We start from the raw sequence: 23,179 nt of genomic DNA, 5'->3' as shown, positions 1-23,179 counted from the left end.
GCTTTCCCCAGAGTGTGTGTGTGTGTGGGGGGGGGGGGGGGGGGGGGGGAGAGTTGCACTGATGAAGATTGTAAAGGGAATTACAAAATAAACAGCTATTCTCCAATATTCACATGACCCCAGCAGCTGGGGGCTTAAGGAAAAAACCATATAAAAAGACAGCAGGGGGGTCCTGCCTGACACTTCCTTCTCTGGTTTTGCTATTATCAGGCTGGCAGGTATATAACTGCCCTGTTAAAAACAGAACCAGAATTATACAACTGTCTTTAATGAACCTTATAATAAAAACATTACCATTCTCATCTTTTAGGAGCATGGGAATGCCATTACACTTTTGATGCTTTTTTTGAAATGCATTCTACTGCTGATCCGGAGCCCACAGGAATCAATGGGAGTTCTTCCATTTTCAGCTCAATAGTCTGTGGGTTGTCAATGTTTTAAACTCAATTTGAAGGAAACTATAGTGTTTCCAGCAGCTTTCTCCCTCCGTCCGCAGCACTGCTCAAGCTGACAGATATCAAGGTGTCTAACGGAGCTGGCCGTAAACTCATCGCCCAGCCTTTCACTCCATTTTCATTTCCTAACACTTAATTCTAAATACGTTACCTTTGATGCATCAAGTTGACTTTGTACGTCGGCGTTTCCCTGCAAGCTGCCTAGCGCCCTGAATGTGTGCATCCACAGACACTCCTCCTTTCAGAGAAAAAGACGTAAGTTTTTCAAGCGAGAAACACAGGAAACAATGTAATATCCTATACGCGACACAAGACGCGGCACTTCCAGAAATTCATTAAGCCCTTACCTTGTGGCCAAGTGTATTTCTCATAAAAACACCCAATATAAACCACTTGAAACAATCACAAAATTCACTATGTTCTAAACCCTGGTTTTGTACTATTCGCCCTCCAGTAAACAACATATACCTTGATGTTTTAATCGGGGTTTGTTTCGGAAAAACCTGCCTTCTGACAGAAGACACTAAAACCCCACCCTTAGTAAAAAACTTTTTTACTTTTTTTACTTTGCTTCTCCCCCTCTTCCCCTCCCCCAGGCCCGCATGGGTGTTCTGATCAATCCCCTCTTTTTCTTAGACAGGCCAAATAAATTGAGCTTCTTCAGACTCAGGTTTATTAAACCTCAAAACAATTCTTTGAGCTCCTTCTAAGAGGCGAGACAGAGGTGGAACAGGACAAGGCAGTGTTCCCTTTGTCCAGAGTCACCATGTCACATACCCACAGAAATCATTCAAACAGTAGCTTGGCTGTGGCGTCCCAACCACAAAATAATATGTTTATTTTTTTTTTTTCCACCACTTTTTTTGTTGTCATTTTATTGATAAAAACTACACAAAAACTAACTGATCATAATAATTAATTAAAAAACCAAAAAACAATGTTACACATTCTCCTGTGTTTTAGAAATTGTGTCAGCCAGTGAGTTTCACCAAATACTCTTGCTTTAAAAGATTTTCCTTCTGATCCATTTCAAGCACATCACTTCCATTTTGGTTCCCAAACGTCCATTAATTTTGCTTAACAAGCACTGCTGGACTGTAAGTGTGAGAGTCGATACTCCGCCGCATGTTTTCCCCTTATTTTAGAGCCCGAAAAGTAATTATAGTGTCAACAATGAAGCACAATGAAGATAGTAAAAATCAAAAGCACCCTCCATAGTGTACAGCCTGTGTCTTAAATGTACATGCACCCAAGTTTCTTTGTTTCTGCTGCATCAATTGCCAATGTCCTTTTGGTTCAACATAAGCTTTAATGCCCATGTCTGAAGTTTGAAATATTAGCGCTTGACCACTTTAAAAAAAACAACCAAACAAACAAAAAAACCCCAACCAAAACCCAAACCCCCAAAAGAAAAAAAGAAAATATATATCTATCTTTCATTTCTTTAAAAAGAACAAAAATATTAAACAAATCTTTGAAGAGTAATAAACACTTAATAAGGAAACATGGCTGACCCACCCCACCCCAACCCCGGCCCTCCCCACCCTTTTTATTTTTACCTGTGGTTCTCCTTCCCTGGAACCGTGCAATGTAGAAAAATCAAATATACAAACAAAACTCTTAATCCATCCCTTTATGTAGCTAGAGTGAAATCTATTTTTTTTTTTTTAATAAGAACTTGACAATCTCTCTTTTAATATTTACATTGAGGAATTTGTTGGAAAGTTTAAAGCAAAGAAAATCCCGAAGTTCTCAGTGTGTACTGCAAGAGAGCATTTCCAGAGTCTGCGGAGTTTGCTTTATCCCCTTCCCTTTGTCTGTGTTGGAACATTTTGTAACTGGAATGGTAGATTTTAGTTTCTTGCCCTGGATTCTTCTGAGATGAAAGGTCCCTCAAAAGAGCTCCCCACTCCGCCCCCCGAAGCAGTCGTCTCCACCGTTAGTTTGGTATTCTCTCAATGTAAATGGCTGGAGCAGCCGAACGTGCGATTGTAGCTATGAAGCTGTGGTCTCGACTGAGTTCCAGGTTGCTCGTCTCAGCCTGCTCCCGGGACATGGCATCGTACCCCTTATTTACATGGAGAGGCTTATGAGCTTGGCAGTATCCGATCACCGGCTGGTCGTAACTGTAATAGGGTAAAGTCTTCATGTGGTGAGGAACCTGCAACAGAGAAAGAGAGATCAAAAAAAAAAAAAGAGAAACGTGTCAATAACGCGCTTCGTCGGGAGTTTGCACAGCATCTCTCGCCACGCAGCCTCCAGCCGGCGGGGTGCTCAGCACGCCCGCGCTCGTTGCACAGCTCTGGTGGCCAGGTAAACCTTCGGGGCTCCCACGGAGGCCCCTGCTGAACGCCCACCTACTCACGGCCTCATCCTGCCCCCTGCAGCGCGCCCAGCCGGAGCAGAGGGGCTGCGCTCCTGTTGGCGGCTGCGGGCAGCTTTCCAAAGCGCTCTGGCGTGCTGAGTTCTGACCTCTCTCGGATAACCCGGCTATGAAGGGTAAACTGGAAGCTGCTGGTAATACAAACCTTTAAAAAACTGGCTCTTCTTCCAGTTCTTTGAAAGGGGCTGAGCATTTCTACAGAACCCAGACCAGCCCAAGCATGTCAAAGGACTGGAAAAACCTGGCTGCCAGCATGCGTAGCTTTCGGCACAGCTGGAACATCTGTTTATTTCTCCTACGACAAAGCTGCTTGCCCAAGGTCATGATTTCCTGGGTTCTTTACCTTACAACCTCCCCAAGAAGAGCACCATCAAAGCGGCTCAGCTGATGCTCGCTGGAGCTGGGCACATCCCCACCTTGTAAAAACGGTCCTGCACCTGAAAAGTCTGCAAGGTTTATCCTGAATCCCATCTCTCTTCTTCATGTAAATACTCAGCAACTGCCAGTCCCCCACCTTCTTTTTTTTTTTTTTTCCCCTCCATAAACGTTCCATGCTTGCAAATGTTAATCCTACAACTAAATATGATTTATGGCACAACATCAGATACAAATCTTTGCAGATAATTTTATCATCTGCAAGAGATGAGCTGATCAAGTAGAAGGAAATATGCTCTCAGGGAGAAAAACCCCACACACTGCAGGAGATACAGGCAAGAGTTTATTTAACACTGCTAGAAAACCTGAGCTCATTATAGCCGGAGAGATCCTACACTAATTCAATCTTGTAACAAATGCCTTTTTATTTTCCATACCGAGCCTTCAGTGAAGACTACAGAGCTTTATTTATCACAAATTCATCACAAATTTCCATTGCATGGCACACTTCATCCAAAAAGGTATGAAAAAAGCAAAGGCATTAAGACTAATCACAAGTTTTGCAGGGTTAGATTTCCTCTTGCATTTGGATCTCCTCGGCAGCTAGATTCCTCCCCCTGCTCCTCTGCTTGCATGCTGGAGAGATCCCAAAACTCTTCCGCTAGATGGAACTCAGCTGAAAACGTCATTTTACGTGACGGTTGAATGGCAAGACTGCAGAAGACAAGCTGCTCGGTAGAATTTGATGGGACAACTGTGTTCACTTGTGGATCAAATTCAGCCACACTGCAAGAAACTCTAACTCCCTTTGGATACAGTAATATCTGCGCCAATTCCTATCAGGGCTGGAATTTGTCCTCAGCCTTTAAGGCAGCTCTTTATGATTCTATAAAAGCCAAGGACTGTTTGTGTTCTGGAGAGCTGAGAGATTGAGGTCCCGGCTTTACAGCAATAACACACAGTACATTAACCACCCGAGTCCTGTGTGCTGCACTGTCTGCTTGTTTTCTCCCCTTCTCCAAATAGGAGTCAAAAGGATGGGGACCTCAACAACATCCCGAAACGAGGCATTAACACGCTTCCTTTTCAACTGTTTCTCCATAGTTCTGTAGAATCTCTCGCTTGTTTTCACTTAAAAGTCAGGTTTGCCGATGCCTGAAATCATATTAGTAAGGGTCGCTCTGCCACGTGTGTGGAGGGAGGGCGGATATCAGTGTAAAAAATAAAATAAAATAAGTATATTGGGCAACGCAGGAGATTAAGGAGTTGCAGGTGAATTCATAGAAAGCATTTCTAGGATAATGAAGCCCAGCAATGGATTTGCACCTCCCTGTACTCAGTCCTGGCCCTCGTACTACTCTTCCTCTCCCGCTTTTGGGTGTTAGATCCCACTACGGGAATTAAAAAAAAAAAAAAAAAAAAAATCATGTCAAATGACTGTAGGAAGAATTACCCTTGAGTTACCTCCAGTACAGACTGCCTGAAGAAATGCCACCAGCTCCAAGTCAGTTCTCATGATGCCCCTAGAATCAAGGTAACAACCGTCTGAGCAATTCCAAGACAGAACCTTCCTGATCATACAGAAAGCCTCCAGAGGACTGTCCCCACAGACCCCAGTGGCCTTTACTTCCCTGAAAAACAACGCTGCATTGTCAGAAAGACACGTGGGATCAGTTTTTATTAACCGTGAAGCGACGGCACACGGAACACGGGCCCACAAAAGCTCCTGCAGGACACAGCCTTGGCTGCCGACGTGGAGGCACGACTGCACCACCGCTCACTCTGATGTGAGTAAGAGGGTGGAAAATACCGGTGACATCGCTCATTCTGAACAAAGCTGATACTGTTGTATTTTTTTCTCATTCAGAGATCAACAAACCATACTTAAGAACATCCAAGTTGTTGAAAACTAATTTTACAAGTCTTTTTGCTCCATGTTCTGATGTAACTTCTCTTCTGTTTCATTATTGCTATGGAACTAATGCCTGAGATACTGAGAGATGCGACCTTAGACAAGTCATTTTATGAGCTGGAAAATGAGAAGATTAAGTCCTGCCCCTGCTTGCCCTTGGAGACTAGAGCTCTTTGAGGCAAGGGCTGTTTGTGCAGGGACTAAAACAACATGCCTGTAACCTAAGCTGGGGCTTTTCAGCTGCTGTGGCTTCCATGAGACAAAAAAGCAGGTGACTAGAGTGAAAAATATCCAAACAGGTCACTAAATACCTGAGCAAACAAATACAGCCTCTAGGATTCTGTCATTTCTAGCCCAAGGCCTGATCCACGGAAGACCCATCTTTCACTAGCTAGGAAGAGGGAGTAAGGCTGAGAACTCACCTGCCAGCAAAGGCAGAGCCAAGAACGAAACCGGGTTCCTCTACCAGGGTGTCCTTCTTGTCTCCTCCGTGCCACTAACCACAGCCGTGTGTGCTACAAAATTCCTTACATTTAGTTTTGGAAGAAATTCAATTGTAAATGAAGATGAAGAGTTGCTCACATGGAAACACAAGAGACACAAACCCAAACTCTTTGCTTTCACATCATCTGCCATAACACCTGCCTCAGTTCTTGGCTTCGCGTGCTCCCTCACCGTTACGCGCCGCGACAGCACGGTCCGGTGCAGCGCGAGGAGCTCAGGGGTGGGACGCAGAGCACCAAGACGTTTAACAGCAGATGATGACTGTGCCTGTTCACAGCATTTTCTGAATAATTTCTGTGTTCATTTTTAAAAGCAACACTGCCCCGTCCTGACTTGGAGGTTTAGAACCGTACATCACCAAGAGAAGGATGCCCAGGGTCACTGATGCACGTGTGATGGATGTTTTGGGTTTAGCCCATGCACGGCACCAAGCAGGAGTGTCTTCTGCTCAGATGCCTTACATTAAGTGACCATGCTGTCTAACCACTGTTGCAAATAGTTGATCAAGTCAAGAATGAATCCGTGCTCTGAGGAAAGCCTTGACTCCGTAACACAACGAGTGTACCGCCTTACGAGCACTGTAAGGGTCCGGTGTGGGTTTTGGGCTAATGGGCTGGATTAATTAGTTAATGTTGATTTTTTAAGTCCACACCTCTGCAGATCTTCCCTCCAAATTTAATAAACATCGCATCTTAGCAGCCACACACTTCAAACCAAGGGTCCATTACAAGCAAAATGTACATAAATCCCCAGCTACAGAAGGAAGACAGAAGATGTAGCAGTGGAAATTTAAGAATGCAGATCTTCCTTTTCGCAGCTGAACTGACACTGGAGAGGGTAACAGCTCAGCAGCCTCACCACAGAACAACTCCCTTCAAACAAGCCGGACTAACTTGAGTTTACCTGAAATTCAGTGAAATTCCGACCTGCATTAAAAAGGTATTTCTCAGCATTCCCTGTCCACTTTTCCTCTGACATTCAGCAGTGACGTTCAGTTAAACACCCAGTTTTTTGTCAGCAGCTTTACTTACTCATGTCAGAAGTATTGGCAGGTAAATTACCTACCTTATTCTATACATTTCTGATTATTATTACACAATAAAGTTCTATTTAAAAAAATTCAGTGATAGGAATTCAGCTCAGACTTCTGCTCCTCATAGATGCAGCCATTAAACCCTAGATTTTTAGCAAAACATCGATAAAAATCCTTATTATGGAACTTGGAAAGTACATTATTGAGGGTGTAACCTTACCATACAGCCACTGAATCTAGTGAGCTTTAAAGAATATTGGATTAGGGCCGAAATGAATTTCAGGTGACCTTATTTTGAAAAGACTTTTCTCTCTCTGCAGCCTCTCATGCCATGTTAAACGCTTGCACATGCTCTTCATTCCCTAGCGCTGCCTCCTAACGGGACGCTTCAGACAACCTGAAATTCAGCCCTGAGATGAGCTCTGAGGTATGACACCTCTCCGTCAGGTAATTCCAAGAGAGTTTAAGAGAACGCCAAGTTTATACAGGCTGCAGCTCCTGCCCCAGTGTTTCCTTCTGCGCTTGGAGCAGCAAGCGGCGCAGTGAAGGCGAGCTGGGCATCAGACAGAGATTAACTCTCTGTCTCGTTCAGAATCACTTGCAGCTCACCAAGATCTAATCACTACCAGTTCCAGGTTGAAATAATGTCCTGGTAAACTGTTAAATCAAATTTTGGAAACACCGGTTTTCAGAACAGATCTATTTCGTGTTGGAAATGTGACGAGTTTTTTCTTTATGCTCAATTTTGAAGAAAGATCTCCCACCATTCTTTATCCTGCAGAGAAGGAAATTCTTTCCTGAGAAAAGCGAACGGCCATGGATGTCTCGGTGTCTCCACCCGAAATCTCAACAAGCAGACAGAAATGTAATAAATACAAGGACTGACCGACAATCCCACACGTTTTCTGGGGGGAAGTCCGCGGTGGGATGGAGCGCATTTTATTTTTTCCCCTGAAAGGGGAACGGTATGAAGGGCACAAACTGTCACAGGATTCTCAGACAAGTAACTGCTTTGGCAAGAACCTAAAACCTGGAGCCTGGCAATAGAAGTGACGTACTGTCAGAGAAGCAGGCTGTTTCAGCTGTCTCAGCCCGGGTACCTTGGCTTTACACATTCCCTGTTTAGACACGGCAGTTTATGTGTCTTCAGTTCTGTGCTTCTGTTTTTAAAGAGAGGGAACACTCTGTAAAACCACAGGCAGGCTCCATTCATCCTGACGGGAAATGTGACAGGACAACCACCGCTGTCTTGCAGCAGGCAAGTTCGCCTAAAATCCAAAAATGAAGCCTCGGCATTCTCGGGCAGGGGAACGCTATCTAGTTTCACATTTGCTGGTACTCCCTAATTCAGGTAAACTGATTTATGTGTAAGTACTTGCCTAGTTAATGATTACATGATTAAGTTACACGCAACTTTAGGAGTTGTCCACATGTAGTGGAAACTCAGAGTTACAGAATATGGAAGCTATGTTTTCTCATTAGTGCTAATATTTAGTCTCAGAACACCATGACTTCATTGCTGAATTAGCATCATAGCAGTTGATAAATCAAATTCAGGGTTCATTTTAAACCCTATCATAATTTAGAGTAAAAATAAGCAAGATATACTATCATAGCTTTACGATTAGTGAAGCACACAGCTTCACCTTAGAGATAGATTGATTAGGCCCATTAGGCAGATATAGCTGGTATAAACAATTTCAGTGGATTTCATGCTGCTGAAAAATCACAGTTAATAACCCTGGAACATCCCTTTGGAGTCGGCTCAGAAAAACATTCCTAGTCAGGAAAATGCAGAGACGCTTCCTATTGAACCCATTAAAAGGGACAAATGCAGATGCTGAAGTTAGTTCTGAAATAGGAACAGGTTTTCTTCTGTCTCCTATTGGAAAAGACACAAAAGTGCCGGGGTGTTTTTTAAAATTGGCCTTTTGTTCTGAAATTCATGGTTTCCTAAGGTAATTCTCATATTTGGGGAAACAAATGTATCTTATTTATTAAAGAAAAATCAGAACTCGATGTCTGAGTGCTCTGTCATGAGGCGGTATGAGGTTTTTGTGAGTCCTGCTTGTACCGAGGTTGCCTGTGTGACATCTGAGCACTTCAGGAAAACTGTCAACTTGATGTTTATGTGAAGGTCTTAAAACTCTTTAATTAGCCCAGGTTTTCCAAGAGTTATAGATCCCACTGGGAACTTTGCCTGAGGTTGGTATGCCTACATCAGGCATGAAGTGATGAGCAAGAGTCTTTCGGTAGCTCGAATCGTAAGTGCAATTCCCACAATCCGTGTCCTGCAGTTTCATATTCCAGTTTCTTCCCACTCCAGACAAAAACCACTTCTTTGCCTCCTCTATTTATTTCCTACCAAACCAGATTAATGGTTTATGCAGCTTCCCCAGGAGATGAGAAAGACAAGAAGGAAGCCTCAGCCTGTAGGTAAGGGTCCCACGCTGTATGATCCCACTGCCCTGAAATCATTAGTATCACAACAAGAACTTCCAACTCTGTACCTACTAGTTTTCTCCGAAAAAAAAAGTGTTAAACATCTGCAGAGGGTTGACGTTCCCCAGGGATGTCTAGTATTGCCAGTTCATGATCTCCTGCACGCCTGTACACACACACACACACACAAACTGCACCTATGCCTCAAGTCAAAGTGCCATACAAAGCAAGAGTGTCTTCTAAATAAAGCACATCTCCTTTGAGTCACTTCCCTGCAGTCTTTTTTCCCTTGTCTTACGCTTATGCCCACCGTAACAGTCCTACAAACCCATCTTCTGAGCATCCTGCATCCTTTTAGACCTGGATCCCATCAGTCCAGCTGGAATTGTGGCGACTGCAGCATCCTGCCAGCCACTGAACTGCAGCTGCTGAACATGCTTTGGACCAAGCCGGACCATGCGCTCAGCAGACCGCAGCTTCCTACTCCAAACAAGCAGTGAGCGGCCAGGACTGCTCCCACGACCAGATCCGAGGATTAAATCAAGGTCTTTAAAACCAAGCCTGAAATCTTTTGAAGGATGCAGGGGCTGGGCGCAGGACGGCTTCTTCAACATGCGGAACTGAAGTCTCCTCTTCATCAAAAATTAACCGGGAGATAAAGTGTTGTGGTTGGCAGGTCTCAGACCACGTCCTAGTAAAAAAAGCTGGTATCAGTGGAAATTTGGAGCCTAAATACTACAACTGACAGGTGGGTCATTAATCTTACTCAATTCTTGTATTTCTGGCTGGGAAAATGGGATCCCAAAATTGACACCGACTATCAGCAGAGAAGTCTTAGTATGAAAAATGCAGAGAAACAACAGACAGGAGACACGGAGCAGAAAATAGTGCAGCCATCAGTTACTTCTGCATGTCCTATTAAAGGCCTATTTATAGTTCATAAAAAGTTAACTGATAATTAAGAACTACAGGAATTAAACAAACATCATTGTATTAGATGGGATTATCAGCATATCACCCTAATGAATTGTATGTCATATTAATAAGCAACTATTACATAGTCTCATATATGGGACTATATAATACTCCACAAAACTGATTGATTTCATATAAAACAAAGTTAATTAAAATAGATCTATTAATTTCTTATGTGGCATTAAAATATTCAACAACTCTTTAAACCATCTATAAACTACACAGGGTATAAAGACAGAATTTTATGATTTATCCAATCGCCCTTGCAGAGTGTATGTCACGTTTCAAAGTCCTATATAACCTCACCCTGTCAGTTCCACTCGCACTGTGAATTGGATTTCAAATCTCCCTTCCCTTCCCTACAGATAACCTCTTCATCCTTCTATCCAACCACGCAGACGCCTTTCCCTTTAAAACCGAACCTCTCGGTGGACTGTTTAACTAAGTGTGCTTTTCTAGAAATCAGGAGAAAAATCATGCCCACCCCACTGCTCCCTCTATGGGCCGATTTGATCTTTCAATCAGTAAATGAAAAGGTTTCCCTAAAGGAAACTCCCAGAAAGAAGAGAGTCTTCTAAGCCTTGTTATTGTTCCTTGGGCAAAATATTTCTTTTAAATTGCTTTATCTGTTTTTTATGGAGTATCTGGCTCCTGACAAAAAGGCCCACTGATGAAAAACTTAAAGTGAGATTCACAGGAACCTTCGATTTTCCGCCGCAGAGGGCCAATAAAATAAACAAACTATCTAGATATTCTAATTGGAAAGCCATTAATATTGCTTTCAGTGCTATTAGGATAATTTCCTATAGAATTCAATAGGAAGAGAAGCCTGGTGGTTCAAGAAAGCTTTTACATTGCTTAGGGACAGAAGAGCAGTACTTCAAAGGCGTGCACTACGATGTGGTCGTTACGTATCCAGATGCAAACGAATCCCTTTGGGTGCCTCTCCGTATTTTTGGGTGTCTCCCAGTATCTTTGGGTGTCTACGTAGACATACCTTCAAAAATGTAGTCCCACTTAAGGCAACTCACCTTCCATTTACCGACTTGAAAAAGCTATATTCTCACCAGGAACGGCTGCTCTCTGTGCATTGCATTCAGAGCTGCAAAGCGCGGATCATTTGTACTTTATCTGTCGGGACAAGTCAGAGGTCCACCTAGCCAAGTCTCCGAGGGATCAAGAAGAAAGAGCAAAGCACAGGTCAACAATCCGGTAATAACTTCCACGGAGCATTCTCCTGACCTCCAACACTCCCAGTTTCAGTTAGCTTTCCGAACCGCCGGCGTTTCGGGCCTGAAACGCTACGGAGCTGGACCTTCCAATTTATTTAGGAGCCTGAAGCATCCTCACAGGCCCTCAGTCCAGTGTGGCATTTGGGAAACAAGAGCTCATTGCATCTGTCAAAAAAGAGTTATGACAATAAGGGAAAAGGTAGAGTTGTTCTTCCACTCAGTGATCATAAAGATGGCAACCTGCTCCATCCATTACTCAAAATAAATAAGTACAGTATTTAACATGAACATCTGATAATGTTGCTGCCACAGTGACAAATGAAGGCAGTGGAGAATGAGTGAAATAAGTCTTTGTCTCATATTAAAACACTGCCTTTTCATTAGCTCTGCCTAGAATTTATAGCGTGCAAAAGAGCTATCCAGAAATTGATGGCGTCTTTAAAGATTTTTAAATACTATTTAAAGTTGCAGACGGATTCTGTACATCAAGAGACCAAAAATTTACTTCCTAAAGCTGGAGGAACGTGACTCAAATTGCACAGTATTTTGTCCTTAAGATGTAAGTAGGTATAAACAAGGCAACACGATGGCTTATGATTAAAACCACACTTGTGCTGGCAGGAAAGGGTACTGGCTGCCTTATCGGACTGATAAAAGAAATGCAAGTTTTTCCTTCTATGTTATCGAGTTATGCTATAGCCAAAAGGTTTTGGCTGGACTCAGAGGACAGCCTCAACCCATTTCTGATTAAAAAAATGCTTAGAGCCACATTTATGATTGGCGTTATTTCAATTTAATATGGCAATATTAAATATACAGAGAGTATCCAGCCCCTGCATCCCTGACAAGCGACAGCACGACAGGGGCCTTCTCCTCTGTCATCATTTAAAATCCAATGCTCAACATTATGGCGTTGACCTAACAGAGCAGATAATTTGATTAATTTTCAGTCATCTCAAGGCAATTTGAAGGGATTCTTCTTTACAGAAAAGGGGTGCCAAAGAAAAGAATAACTGGCAGAAAAAAAATAGAAAATACGTGCTCGTGCTACTGTTGCTTCAGCTAATCTGAGGATCAGATGGTCTACAACAGACCATCAACATCCAGAGCTGTTGATGAGGAACATCTTAAACTAGAAGAACAGAAGCAAGCAAAGCATCATGACTGTAAACTGAGCATGAGCTCAAGGAATTACCCATTTCTTCTGAGAAAACAGGGATAGAAATTCACTCCGGTGGGAGAGAAGAAAGAAACCGCTGGCACTACAGACCTTCTCGGACACGTGAGGGAGCTCCTATTATACTGAATGTCTCAGCAGGATTCTGTTCGTGTGAAATTACAAGATTTTAATTGCCTCCACTGTCTCCTAGCAGAGGAATCAGCGTGTACGGTGGCACAAACATACTGGCAAGAACATTAATCCAGTAGCAGAAGGGACAGCTTCTTCTGCTGATGTGCGTATGTCACTTCCATTAGCACTGATGGGAGCAGCGCGCCTACGCCGAGAGGAAACCGCAACCCCCCCAGTTTCCAAAAGGTACTGATACATGACTCATATTGGGGTGAGGATTTATATAACCACCATCTTCGCTGAAAGGTTAAGGAACAGCCTCTGCATCTTGCAGCACCATAAGTTAAGGTAGAGTGGTGCAGAGCTGGGGGGAAATGACTGGTTTAGGTTGAGGGAGAGAAAATAATTTAGGGATGAAGACGAAGAATTGGCAGGAGGGTGCCTAGCTGTGGGTGACATGCTGCTGGGTGCAGGAGGACCTGCTGTCAGGGCTCCTCGAAGGCAGTGGCTTCAAATCAGCAGAGGGTGGAGCGTGCCCTTGACCCTGGGGGACAGCCTGGCTTAGAAGAGACGGGGAATAAACCCACGGCTCTTTCCTCAGCTCCTCTGCCAAACCCGCTGAACACGCAAACCGTGGTGGGAGGGCAAGCTCAATGCCTTAACTGGCGTGCTAAGAGGTGATGCTGTTCAGCCCACCAGCTCCAAGGAAAATCTACCTACCTGAACCTCAGAGGCTACCCGCCTGCCTGGCTGAAAATATTTTACTAGTAAATATAGCCACGTAGTCTACCCCCCCATCTATGTCAAAACAAGACACTACACAGTAATATGAGGACTTTAACGCTCATAAAAAGCCTTGAGACTCCTGGATATGAATTGCTACAACTCACTGTATTCCTAAAGCCTCTCTTTGCCGTGATAGGGCAAGCATATTCTGCCGCTGCTCATCTACCAGCGTCTGACATGCAAAGGAGGGATGCAACAGCAGCATCGTTACCGCTTTCTGAACAGACTCTTGAAATGGCAAACGGGAAGAACAGAAAAGGCAGGGCAGGGACTTGCACAGTACACGCTGTTAGAAAATTAATAACAATCATGGGTTCATGCTTCAGTCACGTTCTATAGAATCTTTGTATATCAGAGATCAAGCAAGCAGAAAATTAATGCAAGACTGTCCAGTATTGCAGGCAAGGGCACCGCACAATGATAGCATTATTTTTTAATTCTCTACAGAAAACAAATGACTTTTTCATTCCTCTGGGCAAGTTTTATAATATGCAGGGAAATCATCAGTAAAGAGATACTCAGAGTCCTTGAGAAAACTGGATGGGACAGAAAATATTCTTGGCTTAGCAATCTCTGCTGCTTCAAAACCAAGCTGATCAATTCAATTATTCCATGAAAGCAAAAACAATGGAACTAATTACTGAGCAACAGTAGTTTAGTGACACTTCTAAAGCAGAAAGGAATGTCTGTGTGACATCAAAAAACCCCAACCCAACCCAAACAAGCCACATGCCAAATCCTCAAAACAGTTAGTGTAGAAAATGCAAGGGGAGTGCAGCAACTACAGAGAAAAAAAACCTGAAACACCAGAAACTAAGCTTTAGTGGTCATCCCGCTGAGAACTGGCACGGAAATGACATGGTTGAGAGGGTTAAGAAGCAGAGGAAGGGACAGATGCTCCAAGCTCTCTCTCCTCCGTGGAGATGGCAATCAGCAAGTCGTCTTAATTTGGTCCCATTTCTAAGCACGGGCAGAGAGCCGCTGCGGCCACAGGTTCAGGATGGCACAGCTTCGGGACCGCTCTGCGTCAGGATCGCCACTCTCCCCTCTCCAACAGCTGTCAGCTGGCAAGAGCCGAAGCTGTAATTACTGGCGAACAGATCGTGAGGCGTAAATCTGACCGAAGCCTGAGAGCAGCTCTGAAAAACAAGCGTTCAGCCACATCCCCACCAAGAGAAATCGAGCCTTGCCTCTCCAGCCGAGCGCTGGTGAATCCAGCCAGGAGAGGGCTGCAGAGCACACGGGCTGCGCTGCTCGCTGCACTGTACAGCCTGGCATTTCTGGAAAAGCCAAACAAAGCAGCCTCATCCCTATTCTGACGCAACGAACATTAATAAGCAGAAATAGTTGTTGCCCACTTGGCCCGTTTCTGCGCTTGAGCACAGCAGTAGCAACGCAGTGTAAATGAAAAGAACCAGGTTCAAAGAGTCTTGCTGGAAAATAAAGTCTGCCCCGTGAGCTAGATCTTAAAAACCAAAGGAGCAGCTGTTAGAAATATCTGCAGCTCACATCAACAAGAGACAGCATGCTTGAACAATCCCTCAACCAGCCAAGGGTTTCCAGGCACTCCGATATTTTTTTCAACTTGTTCTGTTCGGGAAAGGTAACACCAGTCTGTCAGAAGAGATCAGCAAGAGGTTAGTAATTCAACTTTTCCAGAGCGCAGCATTGTTTTGGTGCGTTACTGGTATGGTAGATGGGGCTGTAACCGTCAGCAGCCTTCTGCATGGGACCTTTCCCTTTGCTGGGTCCATACCAGTTGCAGCCACCTGGAACAAACACCCAATGCCCAGTTCATCCGTTGGGTCCAGGCTGTATTGTGACCTGATCCCTAACTACGCAAGGGTGAAACAGACTGGGGGAAGAAATACAGAGAGATAAATCAGCCTCTTCATCATTCCAAAATCTGTTGTTTATTTGCAGTGCCTAGAGGCCCCGACAAAAGCTGGAACTGCATGGTGGTAACCAACGCTCGTGCGTTTAGTAAGAGTCCTTGCCCTGAAGAGCTTGTACTCCAGACAGGCATGACAGATGAAGGGTGGGAGAAAGGAAAATAGCAAACAAGAAAAAGAACTCTTAAACTGATGCACAGATTGAGGGACAGATTTTTCTACGAGCTAAATACATGAATACAGATCTTTTATCCCTAAATGACTTCCCTCGTCATGTCGCCACTGTGCCTGTGTATATATTTGTAAGCGATGCAGCCCAGTATGAGCAAATCTGCAGAGCACAAGAGTTGGTGTTGAGTACACAGTGTCCACAACACAGACATTTCAGAGGATTTACATCTAACCAGCTCCAGTCTGGTCCCATAAACTCTCAGAGCAGATCCAGTTTAGCTTCACGTCAAAAGGATTCAGTCTCTCTTCTCTCTGACTGCTCTGGGATGTTAACTGAAACACATTGAGAGAGGACGATCTCGAGACCCATACCAAAAAAGAGATTCTGATCTGAACTAAAGCATCGATGTAAATACATCCTTGGGGGCCAGGGAAGTGATCCAGCTCTCCAGTGTCCCAAGACAGCACAACAGAATTCAAACCTCCCAGTTTAAAGGTGTGTTTGACTTTGACACCATAGTTTTAGATGACGCTACGAACCTCCATGCAAAGGGTTTGCCTGCTGCTACGTTTAAGAGCCCTCTTTACTTTTGTGCAGTTAATCCAAGATCAACAAAGCCTTTACAGAACTGAGCACTTGCAAAGGTGGATGCTTAAGCAGGTCATGCTGGGCTTCCTTCCAGAGGCAGCACACGGCGAGCTCACCGCATCCCAGCACACAAGAACAGCTCTTTGGCAGAACCCGTCTTGAATTGGGAGTTGCAGCCCAAAACACTGGTCGGGTGCTGAAGATAAACACTGTGCAAATCAGAGCCCTGCACGCATCTCTGGCGGTGCACGGTGGCTGCCATTGCCCTGAGGGCTGGTCAGACCCCTCCGTTCCTTTCCTGGCTCTTCACTCCAAACTAAAAAGAGAACAAAGGTGACATTGTGGCTCCAGGCCACAGCCTGTGTGCTTCTCTGGTGAAGAGACAGAAAGAGGAAGGCTGGAAAAAGTGATCCCACAGTAACTGCAGCAGGAAACAGAAGACTGTGGAAAAGACATTGGATTTCTCTTGCACTGAGATCTCTCTCTCGTGAGCAGAGAGCACACGTGAGAACACGCTCTGCATCGAGGGTTTCACTGCCATCAGTGAGCAGCGTGAAAATGTCCAATCAGCAGAAGGGGTCAGATCAAATGTTACTGCCCACAGGGTCTCTGGAAAGGAAATAAAATCAAAATATCTTCAAGAATGTTTTCATTCTCATCAGGGTGACTGGACAGGCTTCCTTAAACACAGAGCGCACTGTTTAAAGATACACGCTCTTTGGTCTGTCCCAAAATGTGCGTGGAGGCAAATGAGGGAGAGCAATAGGTGTATGAAGATGAATGTGGAACGGAAGAAAGGCAATTTATCTCAATGATCTGAACTCTGTAAAAAAAGAGTAGAAAGCACTAGCTGTTCCTCCATATCCTTTAAGGCTACACGTTACGGTGTTTTTCTATCACTAACAGATTCACGAGATTATCGGGTATTTCAGGAGCCAAATGGTCACCCAGCCTCTTCACACCGGTGGAATGGTTTATGTTTGGCAATCAGAAGTAATTCAGACTTGCACGATACAAGATTTACTCCGTATGTATCTTCCACAAAGTAAACCCAGGACAATAATACTACTAAACCATGATTCACAGCACGGGCACTGCAGTCCCATCAGTGTTGACCCACCTAGGGCTCCGCAGAGTTTTTACACAGAGTGTGTTTCCAGGCTGCAACATTCGTAAGTCAAATCATGGTACCAGGGAGAACAAACATCAGTTGTTTGCCCTTGTACTGCACCTCTCATCCAAGGGCTCTGCAACCGTTACTCAGGTAAGTCCTGCGATGCTGCTTATGAGCAAATATTACCCTCACTTTATAGATAAATAAACAGAGGTCAAAGAACTCCCCCCCGAGGCAATCCAGAGACCGTAGGCAATACCTACATCGAAGGGTGTAACAGACTGATATCACTATTCCTACCGAAAAGACAAGGGAACAGACAAGAGTTGAAGCTGTTAGTCCTACACCAGGTAACTGGCTCCGGATGTTTGGTCTCTAAGGTAACTACTCCACCCGAGAGTTGGCTCCCAATTTAAGAACTAGTATCAGGTCTATCTAGAAACAACCGTAACAACTTGCTGGCCTTAATGCACCCCGTGCTTGCTTACTGCTACATTCTTCCAATAAAGCAAGTGACGGGTTTTCTACATTCATTAACTCTTTCGACGGAGTTTCTGGTCATTGTTTTTTACTGTTTTCTGGTGCTGTTTGTCTCACTTCTGCAAGCATGTTCCTTCCAGCCTCTTTCTGCCCTGGTGCATCTTGCCCGTGGCCTTCACTGAGAAAGGAAGGTTCCTGACGGTGTGACCTGTACGACCCACGCCGTGATGAGCTCTGACTCTTGGCAGCTCCGGCTGTTTGCTCAGCTCTCTGTGCCGGTTGTCAGGACTCAGCAGCAGGAGAATCGGTCTTGCTGCACATCCAGCATATTTGATATAGATGTTACAACATTCCTGAATAATTATTTCATATATTTAATATTTGAGTATTTCCCTAATCCATGAGCTGTCGACTGGACTTTTTGGCTAGGGCTAATGCTAATTAAATACTTAGATACATGGCTCTGTTGTGTGATACGGCCCCAATGCAGTCAATCGTAAGGACCACACTGACAAAAGTCTTTGCGGGGCACATTAAAAGGGGCTTTAGAAGTCTCAGCATCTTAAAACCTGGCCCCAGCATTGCAGATCAAGAGCCATTAAATCAATTAGAGATGGTCTTCCAATTCAGGAAAGCGAAACTATCATACTGTTTCTGCAGCCCAATATAGACAGGCTTTTATTTCATCTCCATCAAATCCAACTGGTTTCATCCTTTATCAAATCAACAGGACTTTCCTGTAAGGCACTGTAAGTGTTCTGGTGATTGACTCTTCCTTAACTACAGCCACACACAGTGCTTAGCAGAGCGGGGCTGTGATCCCAGTATGGCTTACGGCATCTGCCATAATTCACTAATGATCACAATACTTAACAGAAGGGACACAAACAATGGGGTCCTTGGGAAAAAAAATGAGTCCTTTGCGTGCCACCTCAGTTTAAATAACAAATACAGCCTTTTCTTTGGCCTGTGTGTTCTTCCACTCACATAAACAAAGCCAGGGGAAGGTTACCTAAATATCCATTAGCTCCCCAGTAATTGCTTTTTTTCCCCTCCCTATTCTTTACCCTGAAATAAAGTACATGGACTTGCATCAAAACACAAAAGCAATCAGAAAGACCAACACCTACAGCGATTATAACCAGCTATTCACTGCCTCAACACAATACTCACTGCTCCAAGGAAGAACCTCAGAGCCCCCATCTCCTTGTTATAAACAAGCTATCGAGGTAAGGCAAGGTACGGTGAATGATAGTAGTGCAAAGTACCGGTTGCCAGCCGGACAATGGTTGACATGGTTACCCTTTTCCTTTTTGTGCTACGGATATGTAGTAAGTTCAGCTTCAAAACCTTACTACAATATAACACAATGCAATGCAGCCTCTTCCCATTACCATGGAAGAAAAGAATGTGCCATTGACAGACTTCGGTGCCCTTTTAAAGCAGAACAGCTCTGACATCAAAGCTCCCAGCACTCCTCTGCAATAGTTATTCACTGTGTCTTTGTGGTCAGGAACTAAAACATTTTTATGAAGTTCTAAGGGGAAAAAATTATCTCCTGAAAATGAGTCTCTTGTAGTAAGTGCTGCAAATAATGAACAGCTGCACTGTTTCCTTTGGACGGTGAAACGAAGGAAATGCAGCCTTAATGTGCCTTTCAAGCAGGAATGGGTCAGTCTCCAAGATGTTTATTGGGCCTAACGGAAACATTCAGTTGTCAAAGGAAACATTAAAAAAAAATTGTCAGAGTTAGGTAGGATGCATTATTTAAACACATATTTATCTATCAGAAAGAAAACAGCTGCACATTAGAGGGGAGTGTGATCAACCATGGCTCGATTGTAGCCTCAACCATATGGTTTTTGTCTGACAAATCAGGGGACTACCTTCTCCCCTCCCTCCCCTTTCCCTTTTGCAAGTGGGGGCTAGGTATCACAATACGAAAGGAAAATAATAAAGTACATATATCCTCACAAAATGTCCTTTCATTGAGGGCTCTGCTGCCACTCGTTGACATAAATGACAGCTCGCTCAGCGTACCTGATGCAGTCTGGATTTGTACACTAGCGGCATGGTGACAGCTCCTGCACTCAGACTCGGCTCAAAGGCTGACAGTCGGTCCCTTCAATCCCGTTATCCTTCAATCTACTTGTAGAGGGAGTGGTCTTCATCCTTTTCCTTCGATACCAAGCTGGTAGATATTTCTTTCCAAAACCCTTGGTTTCCAGGTCATTTCTACAGCCTTCTGTAACAGCACGCCACACCTGGCCTGCTCTACAAATATTAATGCTCCACTACTTTTTTTTTTTTTTTTCTATATATGTCACCCATGATAGTCTGGGGGTAAAAAACCCACTCAAATCATACTGCAACCTAAGCCTACTACTTTTTTTTTTTTTTTTTACAGAATCAAATATTAATAATTTATGTTCCCTTGGTGATATATACAGTTGCTAGAACTGTACGAATTTGGGGGATAAAAGTTTACAACACAACAAAATAATAAACATTAGAAGCTGACACAAATTTAGGATGGAAGAGAACCAAATGATCTGCATGCATAAAACACTTGACTGCTCTTCCAAGCACTCCCAGCCAAACTCTTATTACTGCAGACTAAATACTACACAAACGTGCTACCACAAAAGTGCAACAGGTAGAAACTAAAGACAAATGTACGGCAAAGCCTGTTTGGTTCGGTTTTGGCTGAAGACCGAAGGAGGGAAGGGAAAGTTAATCATTAACCACCACTTATTCCTGTACATCCATGCCATTGCCCAGCTTCTCGGAGTCGTGGTTGCTTTGGTATGAAACACTGTTTTGATCAAGCTCAAAAAGATGCCAGATCTGGTGCCCGTAGCACGGAGGCTGCCACACCGGCGCTCTGATCCTAGCCTGAGACTTTGAGGAGCTTGGGTAATACAAAACAATTAATTCTGGTCCTGTTGACGACTAATAGGACCTTTGCGATCGATGTGGCTGGCTGCAGGATGCCCTCTCAGGCAAGAAAGAGGAACAAATTACTTTCCCCTTTCCTTTTTACAGAAATCAGACCTTTCAAGTAGTGGTAAACACAATTATCAAGCCACAGTATCCTTTCTGTTCTGACAAGTTGTACTTTACCTGACCCAGAGGTGAGGCAAGGTCCTCATTCTGCAACCCTGCAACCTTCATGCTTTCCTGAACGTGAATATCCATTTGACAAGCAACCTTAATGATGGGACACAACAGAAACTTCTCCCCTCCTGTGCACACGCTCTCAGAAGCAAGCATTAATTGTAAATGCATTTTGTATAAAAACAAATGGCCGCAAAACACATTCAGGGGAAACCTTGTCCCATTCAACGTACACTGTGAAAACAAACTGCTGCAAATCCCTATCCCTGACCCTCCCTTTGTATCTGTGTTTACCGGAGACTGAGAGTGTAGATATGCTAATTTCATTAGCACAGTTACAGAATTATTCTGTTGTCTAGAAAACTAACTCCACAGCAATTTTAGCCTGTGCTGGATTATTCTGACTAAATAAACCTCTAGCTCAATCTAAACTGTACACAGAGTCCCTAGCAAGATTATGACTCTATTTTCTTAAACCCTACAGAAAACATGCTTCTGTCCATGAAATGCTGACTAAAAAGATACGGTAAGATCCTGGTGGTTTTTAGAGACCAGTGAACTGAGACACTACGACAGCAAGGACCTTCTTTTACAGAACTGTAACTAGTTCAAATTTATTTTCAAACATTTCGGCTCAACTTGGTTTAGATTTTACAGGACTTTTTAATTGATTTGGGTAAAATTATGTTACCCCTTCCAGTACTGTGAGAAGCAATGTGTAAATCCTCCCCTGGCCACTGCTGCAATAGCATTTTATAACGCTACAGATTTCATCCCACCTCCCCCTCAGTCATTTCTCTTCCCAGGTGTGGGATGTTGTTCATTTACCATCTCCTTCTATGTAAGCCTTTTCATCTCTCTCTCACCTTCCTCTGCTTTTTTTCCTCTCTGTTTTCCAGTTCTACTAAATTTCCTTCGAGATGTGGTGACCAGAACTTCAGGAAACACGCACATACAGTCAGTAAGATGGAACAGTGATGTTTCCAGGTTTATTCTCAACTTCTTTCCTAAACATTTCAAACCGTTTAGTTGCTCTTCTAATCACCACTGAGCTGTTTTCAGAGAACTGTGATTCCAACATCTCCTTGAGTGGCAAATCTGACTTCTATGTAGTTTTTAAGAGCACTGTTAAAAACAGGAAAAGAACTTGTACGTGCTACTTTTATTATTCAGTGACCGATATAAGCGACAGACACCCCATGTTGTTAGCTCAGCAATTTCGTATTACAACAGTCCTCAGAAGTCTTGGCTGAACACCATCTAGTCCAAGTAATTTGTTTATTTTATATATATACATATAAAAATACTGATGCACCAGCCCCCAGTGCAGCACAACTCCGGGTTGATCCCGCATCAACAGTTTCCCAGTTCCTCCAGGGGCTCAGGATTCTGGCCGGCCATTTCCATCAAACATCATTACTAACTTCCGGCTTGGACTGGATACAGCAATTCATTTACACATCTCCCATCCTACTTGAAGTTAGATAATTTATCTTTAAATAAAGGGAAGTAGCGTCACTGAAGTAAACGGAGAATCACTTCTTGCCGCACACAGACCTATTTCCACACATACAATTAAACGTGTGTTCAGCAATTAACACAAAACAAGCTTTGACAGTACGATCTTTTGTGGCACTGAAAAACTGTTTACAGAATCCAAGCCATGTAAAAGCGACAACTTCTTGGCACAGTGTAACCAAGGGTGTTTGTGCCCCGAACACCCAGCCTACCGGGACACGGGAAGCGAGGGCTTCTGGCACTCCAGGTCCCACCAGCAGGAATTCTCTCCGCTCACTGTCACAAGAAAGCTAAGGCTACCGGTCACTCCACTTCTTACAGCTGTTGAAAGATGGGGAGGGAAGTCTCTGTTCTTAAAAATCACTTATGTCACAGAACCACAGGCTGGGGAAGGGGCCTCTGGGGACCACCCAGCCCCCCCTCAGGCAGGATCTCCTCCAGCGGGTGGCACAGAGCCGCGTCCAGGTGCATTGGGATGTCTCCAGAGACCCCACCGCCTCTCTGGGCAGCCTCCTCCCGTGCTGGGCCACCCTCACCGTAAAGAAGTTCTTCCTCATATTCAGATGGAATTTAACCTGAAACTGCTGGTTATTTGTTCCCCTTAAGGAAAACGCATTATTTTGTATCTTTTCTTTTTTACTTTTTTTTTTTCCCAAAGGTGAATATTTTTTTTATTTCCCCTGCCCTGCTTCTGTATTTTCAAACCATACAGAAGGCTTAGAAAGCTTACACCTATTTTGAAATTACTACCTTTTTAATTTAGCAGCTCAGTGGAAAGCAGTAATAAATTCCAGGAGGCTTTGTAATGCGTTTTTCGTGGGTTTTTTTGTTTGTTTGTTTTTGTTTTGGTTTTTTTTGTTTTGGTGGGGTTTTTTTGTTTGTTTTTTGTTTTGTTTTGTTTGTTGTTTGT

The 23,179-nt window shown here is 43.8% G+C and overlaps 1 protein-coding gene across 1 annotated transcript in view; it reads right to left on the bottom strand.

Moving 5' to 3' along the window:
- Nucleotides 1–2,073: 2,073 nt before the first annotated feature.
- LRRTM4 (leucine rich repeat transmembrane neuronal 4) overlaps nt 2,074–23,179 on the bottom strand; it is a 223,811-nt gene continuing 202,705 nt past the window's right edge. The window contains 1 exon segment of the mRNA XM_027806093.2: nt 2,074–2,616. Within this exon segment, the coding sequence (XP_027661894.2) occupies nt 2,395–2,616 (222 nt within the window). The 3' untranslated portion in view covers nt 2,074–2,394.

The sequence above is a fragment of the Falco cherrug genome, chromosome 18 (genome assembly GCF_023634085.1).
Source record: "Falco cherrug isolate bFalChe1 chromosome 18, bFalChe1.pri, whole genome shotgun sequence".
Lineage (NCBI taxonomy): Eukaryota > Metazoa > Chordata > Aves > Falconiformes > Falconidae > Falco > Falco cherrug.
This window is presented reverse-complemented; position numbering and strand designations above follow the sequence as displayed.